This window comes from Budorcas taxicolor, chromosome 1 (genome assembly GCF_023091745.1).
Source record: "Budorcas taxicolor isolate Tak-1 chromosome 1, Takin1.1, whole genome shotgun sequence".
Taxonomy (NCBI): domain Eukaryota; kingdom Metazoa; phylum Chordata; class Mammalia; order Artiodactyla; family Bovidae; genus Budorcas; species Budorcas taxicolor.
Window position 1 is genome coordinate 15,178,377 of NC_068910.1, and position 12,464 is coordinate 15,190,840.

The following is a 12,464-nucleotide window of genomic DNA, read 5'->3' on the forward strand; positions in this document are numbered from 1 at the left end:
AAGCAACACCCAGAACTAGTAGGAAGAGGAAAAGAAAACCAAGCACAATTTATCTCGGATCACAAAACTATTCTAACTGGCTCTGAGAAATAAGCTGGTTCTAATTTTAACTGAACAATAGTATCTGGCCCTCATTTTTAAAAAGGCATTTTCATCAAGGATGTGCATTTCACTATTTCAGCACACAAGGGAACATTTGGAAATAAGGCTTAGGGAGTAAGACTTAGTTTTAAGCTTTCTTCAAAAACCCTTTAGCAGCAGGAAAATCCAGTGATTTCAGAATTAATTATTTTGATGTCAGTCCTTTCTTCAAGGGTGGAGGAAAAGAGTTGGGGGGATTGGATCCAAGACACAAAGGAAGGAAAGATGGTAAATTTTAACAATATTTTTAGAACTAGCATCCTTAGAGGAAGAACAAAAATACAAAATAAAAATAAAAAACCTTAATGAGTTCCTAGTTGAATCCCTCTCCTCAAATGGCAAAAATCTGGAAGGCAGATTTTTTTTTTTTTTTAAGAGAGGTGGAGTAAGTGTCAGAGGTGTGTACTTGCAAAGAAATGGCATTGGGAAGAATACAAAAGTCAGATAGACCTATATGTCTACTACCAAACTATGATTAATCCCTTATATCTCTCTGTAAGCAACAAGTTACAGATAGATAATTTGTACTGCTCTCACCAATATAAAGGTGTCCAGCTTAGAATCAACTCAAGGGTCAAAACCCAGAGTGTCATAAAGATTCTTTTGTGGTTAAACATAGCTGGAATTTCTGAACTGATTTCATATCACCTTCTCTGGCTCTTTTGAAAGGTGTTTAATGGGAGTTTAGGTATTCCTGGGCAAATTAATTTACAAGAAGCTCAGATATTTTCCAGAAAGAAAAGGAGGGACTCCTTTCATAACAGCAAGTCATCTCTGCCATATCTAAAAACTCAGTGCATTTAATTAAAAAAAAAAAATCTCCAAAACTGGAAGGGACCTGAAGGGTTCAAAATAGACGGTCTTGCAAAAATTCAAGTGCGGTAAAAGTCATCTCTGCAAAGTGTCTTGCAACATGGCAAGAAAGAACACAGCACCAATTCTGTGGTCATCTTTCAGCAAAAAGGTCTCCATGTCTTTTTACCAACTCCGACAGTGGCTTCCTGGAATACTACAGGCAGAATTATGAGGCTCAATTTTGTCTAAAGTCATGATTGATCAAGGAAGTCTCTTCTTTTAATAAGCTGCTCTAGCAATTCACTCATTCAGTCATTTATACAGCAAACAAACACTCGCTGAATGCCAACCAGCAAATGTTAGCAGCTGTAAATGGTCAGCAAAAAAAAAAAAAAAAAAAAAGAAAAGTCCTGAGGTCACATTCACAGTCCTCATGGAGTTCATTAACAAGCAGGACAGATAGTTTCTGTCCAAGTAATCACCAAAACAAATGCAAAAACTGCATTTGTTCTGGTGCAATTAAATGATGTACATGTGCTACAAGAGTGCCAAATTGGGGATTTGCCCCAACTGAGAACGTCCCATAAGGCCTGCCTGAAAAGGTGCTGTTGGATTGAGACTGAATTGGACCAGTAGGTGTTAACTAGGTGAGGAAAAGAAGAAAGTGTGTTCCAGGCAGAGGGAATTGCATGTACAAGGCAGATAGCATGTTGGTTTGAATTTGTCTTTATCCTGCCAACAGGGGAAGCCAGGCAAGAATTTTCAGCAGTGGAGCGAGAGCGTGATGAGCATATCGTGGGATGTGCCTTTAGAATATTCACTGGAAGCACTGATGCTGAAGCTGAGACTTCAGTACTTTGGCCACCTGATGTGAAGAGCTGACTCCCTGGAGAAGACCCTGATGCTGGGAAAGACTGAAGGCAGGAGGAGAAGGGGACAACAGAGGACGAGATGGTTGGATGGCATCACCAACTCAATGGACATGAGTATGCAATGCACTGGTTGCTTCTGAGGAAAAAGTGAGATAATGTTTGTAAACTATGTGTACAGAAAACACTTGGTGTAGACCTGGCTTGTGGAAATCATGCAATTATTCACACAAAACAATATTTATTTGGTGCCCACTATGTGCTTGGCAGAGTGCAATAGTTAGGGGATTGTTGAATGAGCTACTCATGTTCAGTCATTGAGACTGCTATGGGCAGAGTCCTGCATGGGATGAGCTCAAAAGGCAGCCTGAACAGGGTAATGTCTCTCATGTGCCCACCTGCCTCAAAATCCCCAGACCCATGATTTTTCCCTCCCATTGGCCTGGGAATCTCAGGTCAGTTATGTGGGTGATGACAAGTGAGATCTGGAACTCACTTTCCCTGGGATGTCCTCTCTGACTGTTATCTATGAGGGATGCATACACAAACCAAACCAATTTAATAACTGCTGTGGGCCTGTTCAGTGCAGGTTGGGAACTGGGGTCTACAACTCCTAACACATCTGCTCACCCCTCCCCAAGTGCTTGGGTTTTAGGGGCACGGAGACCAGGGAGGCTTTAGTGCCAACAGTTGTGTGCTCTATCTCCCATGGTTCAACAGTATATTCTCAATGAGCTGTGACTCCAAGGTATGTGAAAAATGACAAAGATGAAATTAAAGTATCTCTGAGGGTTGGTAGTGATAAAATCTATTAGCAGGAGCAGGGGTAGTAATGGGAGCTCACACATGTTTGGAACATTTGTCTACCAGGCATGTGCAAATCACTTTATATACATTATACCTCACAAACAAACCTCTGAATCATATATTAGCCCAATTTACAGATGAGGAAACTGAAGCTCAGGGAGGTTCAGTATTTTGCTCATGATCACTCAACTAACAAGTGCTGGAATAAAAATTTAACCTATGCAGTGAAATTCCAGATGCCAAATGCAAAATCCACTTAAAGCTGTGTGGCAAAAATGTCTGTTCAAGCTTCATGGTGTGTCCAGCTATGAAGTCTGAGCAGCACACCCAACCTCTCTGGACCTCTGGCTCCTTCTCTGTAAGAGCATCAACTCTTCCTCTTTGGTGGGAGTTGATGAGTTAATGTATATAAAGCCCTTTGACTCATACCTGGCACATGATGGGAGTTTAAAAGTACTAGCAGTCATTATGTGATCAAACATCCTAAGCCTAAGAGCTCTAGGCAGAACTATTCTTTATGAATGGCTGGCTGGAGACCATTCTCAAATGGGTTTCTGGCATCTACTTTAGGTATACAAAGATAAAAGGACCTCAGAATTTCTGGAATATTCATCTCCTTGCAACTCTGAATTGCCTCCTAAACATGGTGGGGTATATGTGGACTCAGACGGGCTATATAAAATCTGAGCGCTATCACTTACAAGCTCTGTATGTTGGGCTGGTTATTCTGTACTCTGAGTCTCAGTTATGGACCCCAGAAAGAGCAGGTAATCTTGACACATCACAGGGCTGCTGTGAGGACCATGGGACAGAGTAAGTCCCCCAGGGACACTGGATTCCCTTCCTGGCACAAACTAAACCCTCAATAAAAATGGCATGCTTTTATAAGCCAATTACTATTATTTTCAGACTAATTATCATCTGTAACAAGGATACATAAATTGACATTTTTTTCTTGCTCTGTGGCCAGGAGGGTCACAGAAGAATTTCTTGGGAAGAATTTCAAATCTAAGTCAGGGAAAGAAGCCCGTCCTCCTCCTTTGCTGCTTCTTTTTCCACAACAGTTCTTCAGACCCTGCTTTTAGGCCAGGCAGGAGCCTAACTGTGCATGGCTGGGGTTTCCCAAATGTGCCCCATGATACCCAAAACCAAGCCTGTCGTGAATAATGCAGGCTTTGTACAGTTTCCCAGGAGCAGATTGAAGGGCTACACTCAATCCTTCCTGGAATCCAGGACTGCATTTTCATGATGCTGAGAAAGAAAAAAAACAAAAAACAGCCTTAAAGAAATTCTTTACTGGGAAGAGTATAGAGAGATTTGGGGAGGAAAGTATCTAAGAGACAAAAAGACAGATGTAATTCAAGGAGCTTGGTGGTAAGCCCTCTGCCAATCTTGTCTTTACAGCAGTGCAGCCTATTTCAGAAGAGCTGGACCTGTAAGGTGACCATCAATACTAGAACCATTGGCAAATACATAATGAACGCAATTTCATTATACATCAAGATATAGTGCTCTCATCTATGGTTCTAGACTCTATGGCCAATGAATGCTGGAAATTATCAGAAGAGCTGAAGGTCAAGATGTGATGTAGCTCTTATGCACCCTCAACCCCGATGGTGGGGGCGAGTGTCTCCTCAGCAGCTGACTGACCTGAGACCTTTGGATCATGTACGCATCATAGCTGGACCCACAGTACTTGGCCGTAATATCTGGGCTGTAGCTAGCATCACAACTGCATGGTATGTTCGAAGTCAGGGCCTGTTTCTTAGGTCTATAAACCTGTGGGAGAAAGCTACAATGGTTATGTGAAGGAGGGGAGGATGCAGGGTGCACAGGGAAGGAACTAGGAGAAAGCAAAGAAGGAGCCTCAACTTGACTTTCTGTGGCCAAGTGGGTGGAAAAACTAGTATAGAAGGTGCACAGCCCCAAACGAAGTGGTCAGATGTAAGTGGCCCCTAACTCCTGGATCAGCACTAGCAAGGCATGCTGCTCTGTGGAATGACCCCAACACCCACCAGCAACTGGCACCTTCCCTCTGCAGGAGGGCACCCAGGTGTGGCGGTGTTTCTTTACTCGCTCTCTTAGTAAGGCAGCCCCATGAAAATGAGACTCTGGTTCATGGCCAAAGGATGCCTTTTCCTTCCTGGGGAGGGAAAGGGTTGGCCCAATTGTGATAGGAGGGAGCTTATCTTTTCAGGCATTCGGAGAACTTCAGAGCCATGACTGGCCCCAGCTAAGCTATGATAGCCACATCGTGAGACCACAGGCCACTGAACCATTCTCTGTTGAGTGGGTTTCATAATGAAGCTGCAATCTAACTGACTGTTTGTAACCATTGCTTCCAAAAGCACTCAGGTTATATATACCTGGAGGAGAAACCGTGTCTGAAGATTTCAGAGATGATTTTGCAATATGCTTTAGGTATAAATATTTCCATTTAAGCCACTTCCAGGAAGCCACACAAAAGACACACAGTGGCCTAGATGAGGGAAACATAGGAAAATGTGGCAAATGAATGTTTAAAAAAGTATTTGACTAAATAATGGCTACAGGGGTCTCTAAGCATAGCCTGGCTATCTCCAAGCCTAGAGGCTAGGAGATGGTTCTTGGCCAGAAAGTTTGGGTAGAAATCATTGAAGAATCAAAGTTGGAAGTATGGAGCAAAGAAATCAAAAGAACTAGATAATGCGAGTCATTACTGGGCCCAGAAAGTGAGCAAGACAGAAGGTAACAAGTTCTATGGGAAAGAAAGTGCCCAGAATTTAATTAGTACTTTCTAGGATTCAGTCAGAAGTCATACAAAGTCCACCGGAAGGAAAAGAGCTGAGAGGTATTTCTGGGGAGAAGACGTGAATACAAAAGAAAGGAAAACAGCGCTGGCTGAGAACCACACAAGCCCAGGCACATGCACAAAGACAGGAAAGCAATAAAATGTTCCAGCGACAACGTGGACTATTTTTCTCCTACCTGGTTTCGCCTGCTTGAGCATGCAGGATGGACACGGCAAAACAAAGAGTAACTACACCCAGAGAAAGCACTCCAAACCCACAACCCAGCAAAACACACCAGTCATGCAAAAGGCCCCACCTGCTGCTTTAACTGATGCACTAGTCGATCTTTTTCCCGCTTGAGGGCCATGACTTCTTCTTGTGTCTTTTTCTTTTTGGAGGCAGACAGTTCCAGCAAGGCAATGTTCGCATCTTTTTCACTGATTGCTGCAAGAAGTGCTTCCTGTCTGGTAAAAATAAAGATATTGTGATGATTTTTATAAAGTGAAAAAAGTCAGCATTTATAGTTGAAGCGACCCATGACGTGTTGTCTCAAGGGGAGGAATTTTGGATAGTGATTAAAAACAACTGCTTCCTTGGTTCTCAGAGGAATGGACAAAGTAGCTTGTATCAGAATCCCTGAGACCCACTCACTGTGTCCTCTGAGACACAGCTTTTGATGGCTTCACAGACAGCTGAATACAAGAAATGGAGGGAGTCAGTCTGCACACTCCTAAGACATCTACCCATTTATCCATCCAGTAATTCAACTGTTGAATCCTTCCATCTATCTATCCATCCATTTGCCAGGTAAGGTTCTAGATACCCCAAGACAAGTCAATAAAGTTGGGCAGCAAATTCAATATCAAGTATTATTTGTATCATGCAAGAATTTCTTTCGAAAAAGGCATACAGAGATATTTACTAGGGTCTCCTTTCAATTTTCAATGAAATTAGTAACGCTCCCCTGCCATTCTACCAAGAACCACTCATTTCTCAGTCTTCCTTACCTCAATAATTTTAACATCAACCACTAAGTAGCCCAAGTCTCTCAATTAGAAGTTATCCTTGACTCCCTTTCTTCCTGTTCACTCAGAGCCAATCCATCAATAATTTCATTAGGTTTTACACCAAAATACATCCCCTATCTCAATTAACTTACTGTTACAAACTTATCCCCCCCGCCAGCAACTACTTGTGTAGCTTAACCACTTGCCACACTGGTACAGAGACCAAAGTAATCTGTAAAACAATATAAATCCAGATTCCACCATTCTGTTGAATGAAAAGTCCATCCCATCACCCACTAAACTTCAGATTCAGATCCTTTACTGATGCCTACAACTCGTTACGCCAACTGACCCTGAGCACCTCTCTGAGGTCATCTTGTTCTTTCTTTCCCTCCTCAGCCACTAGCCTCCTGCACATTCTGTTCCTGATCTCTTTCCAGTCCCTGAAAATACTGCATTTGTTCTCACCTCTTGAGCCTTGCCTCTGCCATTCCCTCTGCCTGGAATACCTTTGCCACAAACAGCACCTTTCATGTTTCAGCTCAAAAAAGCCCTCTCCAGCCACTCTCCCTAGAGGTGACTTCTCAGCTTCCACCTTGTGCCCAAGCTACTGGTCTGTCACGTTACACTGTTTTTTGTTTTCACAGAACTGTTCACTGCTTGAAACAATCTGAAGATATTTACTATTGTTTGTTTTCCAGAATTGACACTCCATGAATTGGAACCCCATTGCCTTGTGAACCACCAATTCTCCAGCTTCTAGAAGAGCATAAAGCAGGAGTCAAAAATGTTTGTTCAATAAATAAATAAGTTCAGTTTATACTTCCTAAAAACTTTTAAGACACCACTGGAAAACTCTCTCACTTAAAAAAATGACAGTGCTTTGACTGCTGATTAATTGCTGATCACTGCTCACTTAGAAAAGTATTACAGTTGCTTCCTCCCATTTTATAGTCCAATTTTCTGTCAACATCCGTCACAAATTTTAACCTAGAATTTTCTGAGACTATTACTGACTAGGAAATGGCCCTCCCGGTATGTTTCATTTAGTCCTCCTTTCCTCTGAGGAGGCCTCGTCTCAACCATTTGTGTCACGTCAGCAATAGTCTAGATAATTTAGAAGACCCTACAGCCCTAGGAGAGCCTCCATACTGAGTACTTTTTTCCACACAAGCCCCAGGACGGAAACCTGGTCATGGTCCTGTTTTGCCTTTCTTTAATTCCCATCACCAGACCAGGCCCTCTCCAGATGTTTGGACAAGATGGTCATTATTTGGATCTCAGATTTCTTTTCCTTTTCACTACAGGGATTTGTATGGACTTTTCTGGGCCAGGCAGTAGGAGCTTCTGTCTGAGGCCCAATCAGACATGTGAGCAGCAGAAATGTTGGGAAATATCTCCACTTTCCAGAAGAAAACCAGTGTAGGCTAGACTACAAATAACAGCATTAATAGTCAACTTCACAGAGCCTGTCTCTTTCTGGATAACATCTTGAGACAACAGAAATGTTGGCCATTCACAGCCACTGCATATTTATATATAAGGCCAAGATGAAGAGGCTGCATAGACTTCAAATCAGGGAGAGCTCAACTGCTATCTACTCCAATTTAGCTACAACACACCCAAGGTGACTGCAATAGTTTTTGCCACTCTGCTCCAAATAGAAATTTACAAGTGAAACTTTTTATTTTTTATTTTATTTTTTTAAATATAATTTAAATGGAAACAACTGAAAAGATTATTATTTGGAAAATTGGGAGTTGACAGCACATTATGCTATATCCCAAAGAGTCACCTTTTATAGCTATATGCAGCTATTTAAAGTGCTGATTTTAAAAATGTAATGATACACAAGAACATGTATGTTTGTTGAGAGACTCCATGAGCCTCATATTTCTGCATATTTTATGAGCAAAGGTGCCACCTTCTGTTCTCACAGGTTTCCAAGGATTGTTTAGAGTGAATAGCCTTGAGACATATACAGTGTTCCCCTTACAATCAAAGGCTTAATATACTACTGCCTTGTATAATAGTGTTTCTTTGCAGAGCAAAGGACAGACGTCTTACTGCCCTGTCTTATGAAAGATTCAAGTTCCCTGAACTCAGGGTTGCTCTCCTTCAATGCAACCCATTACATATACAGCTATTCATCTGGCCCTCTTGTCTTGCCTCCAAAGAACTTGGGGAATGGAACGGGGTCTTGACATAAATATACTGATGCTTGAGCATAAAGCCAATGCCTCTAACCCAAAAGTCTCTGGTTCTCTGCCTGCATCCCTGAAACAGAGGCAGGCAAACCTGTTAGCATGTCAATAAGAAAAATTTCAGACCCTTCACAGCTCTTGACATGCCAATGTATACACAATATCCCCCAAACAAAAACCATATTCATAGAAAGAAATGAGAGGGAAAACACTAAAATGCTAACAGGCATTATCTAATGGTGGTGAAATAGATAGGCTGGTTTTTTACTTTTTCTTATGCTTATATCTTTCTATGTTGTACTTCCCTCCCACAAAATATCGTAAGAATAAACACTTAAAGATTGTAAATGAAGCGCTTCAGTCACAAAATAAACTGCAGGTACATGCTTCAAATATTTGGCATACCTAAAATTTGCTCATTTTTCCCATAAAGGTACATATGTTCTTTCTGTCCTTCTCATTCTTTATGCACAGGTAGGTGTACACACACATTTTCACACACGTACCCATCTGGTGCAATCTCATCATCTCCCACTTGGACAATTACAACAATCTCCTAACTAGCCTCCTGATGTCCACTTTCATTCCTGTGTTCCGTGACCCTTTTAAATTCATTTTCCTCTTCTAGATCAAAATTCAGAATGACATAACTTTAGTAATTGTATAGAAAAAGCAAGAGAGTTCCAGAAAAACGTCTACTTCTGCTTTATTGACTATACCAAATCTTTGACTATGTCGATCACAACAAACTAGAAAATTCTTCAAGAGTTGGGAATACCAGACCACCTGACCTGCCTCCTGAAAATCTGTCTGCAGGTCAAGAAGCAACAGTTAGAACTAGACATAGAACAATGGACTGGTTCTAAATTGGGAAAGGAGTACATCAAGGCTGTATATTGTCAACCTGCTCATTTAACTTATATGCAGAGTACATCATACGAAATGTTGGGCTGGATGAAGCATGAGCTGGAATCAAAATTGCCGGGAGAAATATCAATAACTTCAGATATGCAGATGACACCACCATTATGACAGAAAGCAGAGGAACTAAAAAGCCTCTTGATGAAAAGTGAAAGAGAAGAGTGAAAAAACTGGCTTAAAACTCAGCATTCAGAAAACTAAGATCATGGCATCTGGTCCCATCACTTCATGGCAAACAGATGGAGAAACAACAGGAACAGTGACAGACTTTATTTTCTTGGGCTCCAAAATTACTGCAGATGGTGACTGCAGCCATGAAATCAAAAGACGTTTGCTCCTTGGAAGAAAAGCTATGACCAACCTAGAGAGCATATTAAAAAGTTGAGACATTAGTTTGCCGACAAAGGTGTGTCTAGTCAAAGTTATGGTTTTTTCAGTAGTCATGTATGGATGTGAGAGCTGGACCATAAAGAAAGCTGAGTGCTGAAGAATTGATGCTTTTGAACTGTGGTGTTGGAGAAGACTCTTGAGAGTCCTTTGGACTGCAAGGAGATCCAACCAGTCCATCCTAAAGGAAATCAGTCCCGAATATTCATTGGAAGGACTCATGTTGAAGCTGAAGTTCCAGTACTTTGGCCATCTGATGCAAAGAACTGACTTATTGGAAAAGACCCTGATGCTGGGAAAGACTGAAGGCAGGAAGAGAAGGGGATGACAGAGGATGAGATGGTTGGATGGCATCACCGACTTGATGGACATGAGTTTGAGCAAGCTCTGGGAGTTGGTGATGGACAGGGAGGCCTGGGATTCTGCAGGCCATGGGGTTGCAAACAGTCAGACACAACTGAGTGACTAAACTGACTGAAAAGTTATCATCAACCTAAAGAATGACCCCTCTAAACTCCTTTTCTCCTACAGTTCTATAACTTGGGCTTTTCATGTATTTAACATGTATTGCTCTTCTTATAATACATCAAAAGTCCCAGCAAATTAATTTCTAATTCCGTTTTCTCTCAATAAGAAACATATTAATTCTCAAATCTCCACAGATGTTGCCACTAAATAGAGCCTCAAATCTAATAATTCTTAATTAGTAAACCTCAAAATAAATTTAAAATCATTTTTATAAAAGTGTATTTAAAACTACTTACTCATCAATACTAATATCCATACAAAATAACAATTTTGTTCTTCATAAACTTGTCCTTATCGTATTGTTTGTTTTATTTTTGTTTGCTCTTGGCTAAAAAATCTTTTTATAAGTACTAGTATTATGCAATGATAGAACTCTGAATAAAATTAATGTAACAATGATTATACATATTCAGAAACCCTCATTTAAAGACTGGCCTTAAACTAATGATTTTTTTTCCTAAAATATCTTGATTGATATCTATATTCAGTAATTCCTATCTACTTAAATCAAAGAATAATTGGCAAAGGGTTTTTTGAATTACACAAAACTAGAAAAACATGAACATTTCATACTTAGGATATTTGGAGAGATGTTCTGAATATGTTAAGGTTATATCTAGCCATTTCCTAGATATACCCTTACGGGGATGTCAGGCAAAGCAAATTCTTAATTCTAGGCTGACAAAGCCATTACATTTGTTTTTTAAAAGCAAAAATCTTCATGTGTTTAAAATAACTTTTTATAAATCTGATACATCTTAACTAATAGATTATACCATTATGAGTTAACTCTGCATGGTTATGGATTTTCATTAATCATAGTTTCAAAGTCAGAGTTTTTTGCTTTTTTTATTTTTTTGAGGGTAAGGGATACTAAATATAAGTTTTTTCAAAGAATAACTTCATCTGTTAGCCCTATATTGGATTCTAAGTTTTGATAATTCTCATAGGCCAGTGTGCTGATATATCTAACTTAGAGCACTCAATGATAAATACTTAACTGTTTTTAGAAAATACCAGATGCTGACATAAACTAGGAAGCTTAAATATCCTCCTTTTGGGGGGCTTAAAAAAGCTGAGAAAATTGAAGTATTTGCAGTTTTGATATATCCTTTACATCTATTTTTTTTAAGGCGCAAGTATAAAGAGTATACACATGGCTATAAATCAGAAATACAAAGAAAAACCCTCATTAATTTCCTCACCAAGTGAGCCTTCTAAATTCAAAGCCAGATTTACAGTGCTTCAGAAAACGTCACTGTCCCATCAGCAAGAAGAAAGTTTCTCTGAAGTCACTTTCAGCACTCAGTCCTTTTTGCTTATTCACCGACAGCATGAAAAGGAACATATATACTCGTCTTTAGACAGTTAGTGGGGTTAAGTATATGCCAAAGGCTTGCAAAATTATCTTTAGAACACTGCAATGCTTTGGTATACAATTACTAAGGTGATCTGTCCATGCCCCAAAATGTAACTTAAAATATGAAAAGGAAGCCCAAATATGCTAGAAGGGAAGATAAGATAATGCAAAGAGAAATAAATCTATAAGGGTCTGCTGAATGCCAAGCTAAGAAAGTGGGCCATAGACGGCATTTTATCAAAGTGCAGCCTAAACAAACGTCAAGGGGAATAATTTCTTTAACAAATATGGGCAACAATGAAGGAAAAGAGAGGGGAATTCTGTGCCCCTGCATGCATTTAGTCAGGGTTAACAATGGATAAAAATATGTGCAAGAACACATTTAATAACCCTAAGCTGTCATTCAGTTTGTAGGAGGTAGTCAAGATACAGCTAATAAAACACCAAAAAAATGGTTTTAGCCACCCTGAAAAAAATCCTCAATGGAATAAAACAAAAGAGGACTGAAGGGCATCTCCTGCCAAGATAAATGCCTTCTTTCCAGAGTTGCCTATGGCTAACCTTCACAAAGAGAGTTCTACAATCCTCAGACGGTAATACATTCCTACGTCACTTATCACAGTCAATTTAAAAGGGAGCTTTATAAACATTTCTATTTCACTCCCTGTTGCTGT

The 12,464-nt window shown here is 40.2% G+C and overlaps 1 protein-coding gene across 1 annotated transcript in view; it reads right to left on the reverse strand.

Annotated features, from left to right (window-relative positions):
- The window catches only part of ERC2 (ELKS/RAB6-interacting/CAST family member 2), an 859,053-nt gene that overhangs the window by 121,794 nt on the left and 724,795 nt on the right, over positions 1-12,464 (reverse strand). The window contains exon 15 of the mRNA XM_052641926.1: positions 5,700-5,847. Within this exon, the coding sequence (XP_052497886.1) occupies positions 5,700-5,847 (148 nt within the window). The remainder of the gene's footprint in view (positions 1-5,699; positions 5,848-12,464) is intronic.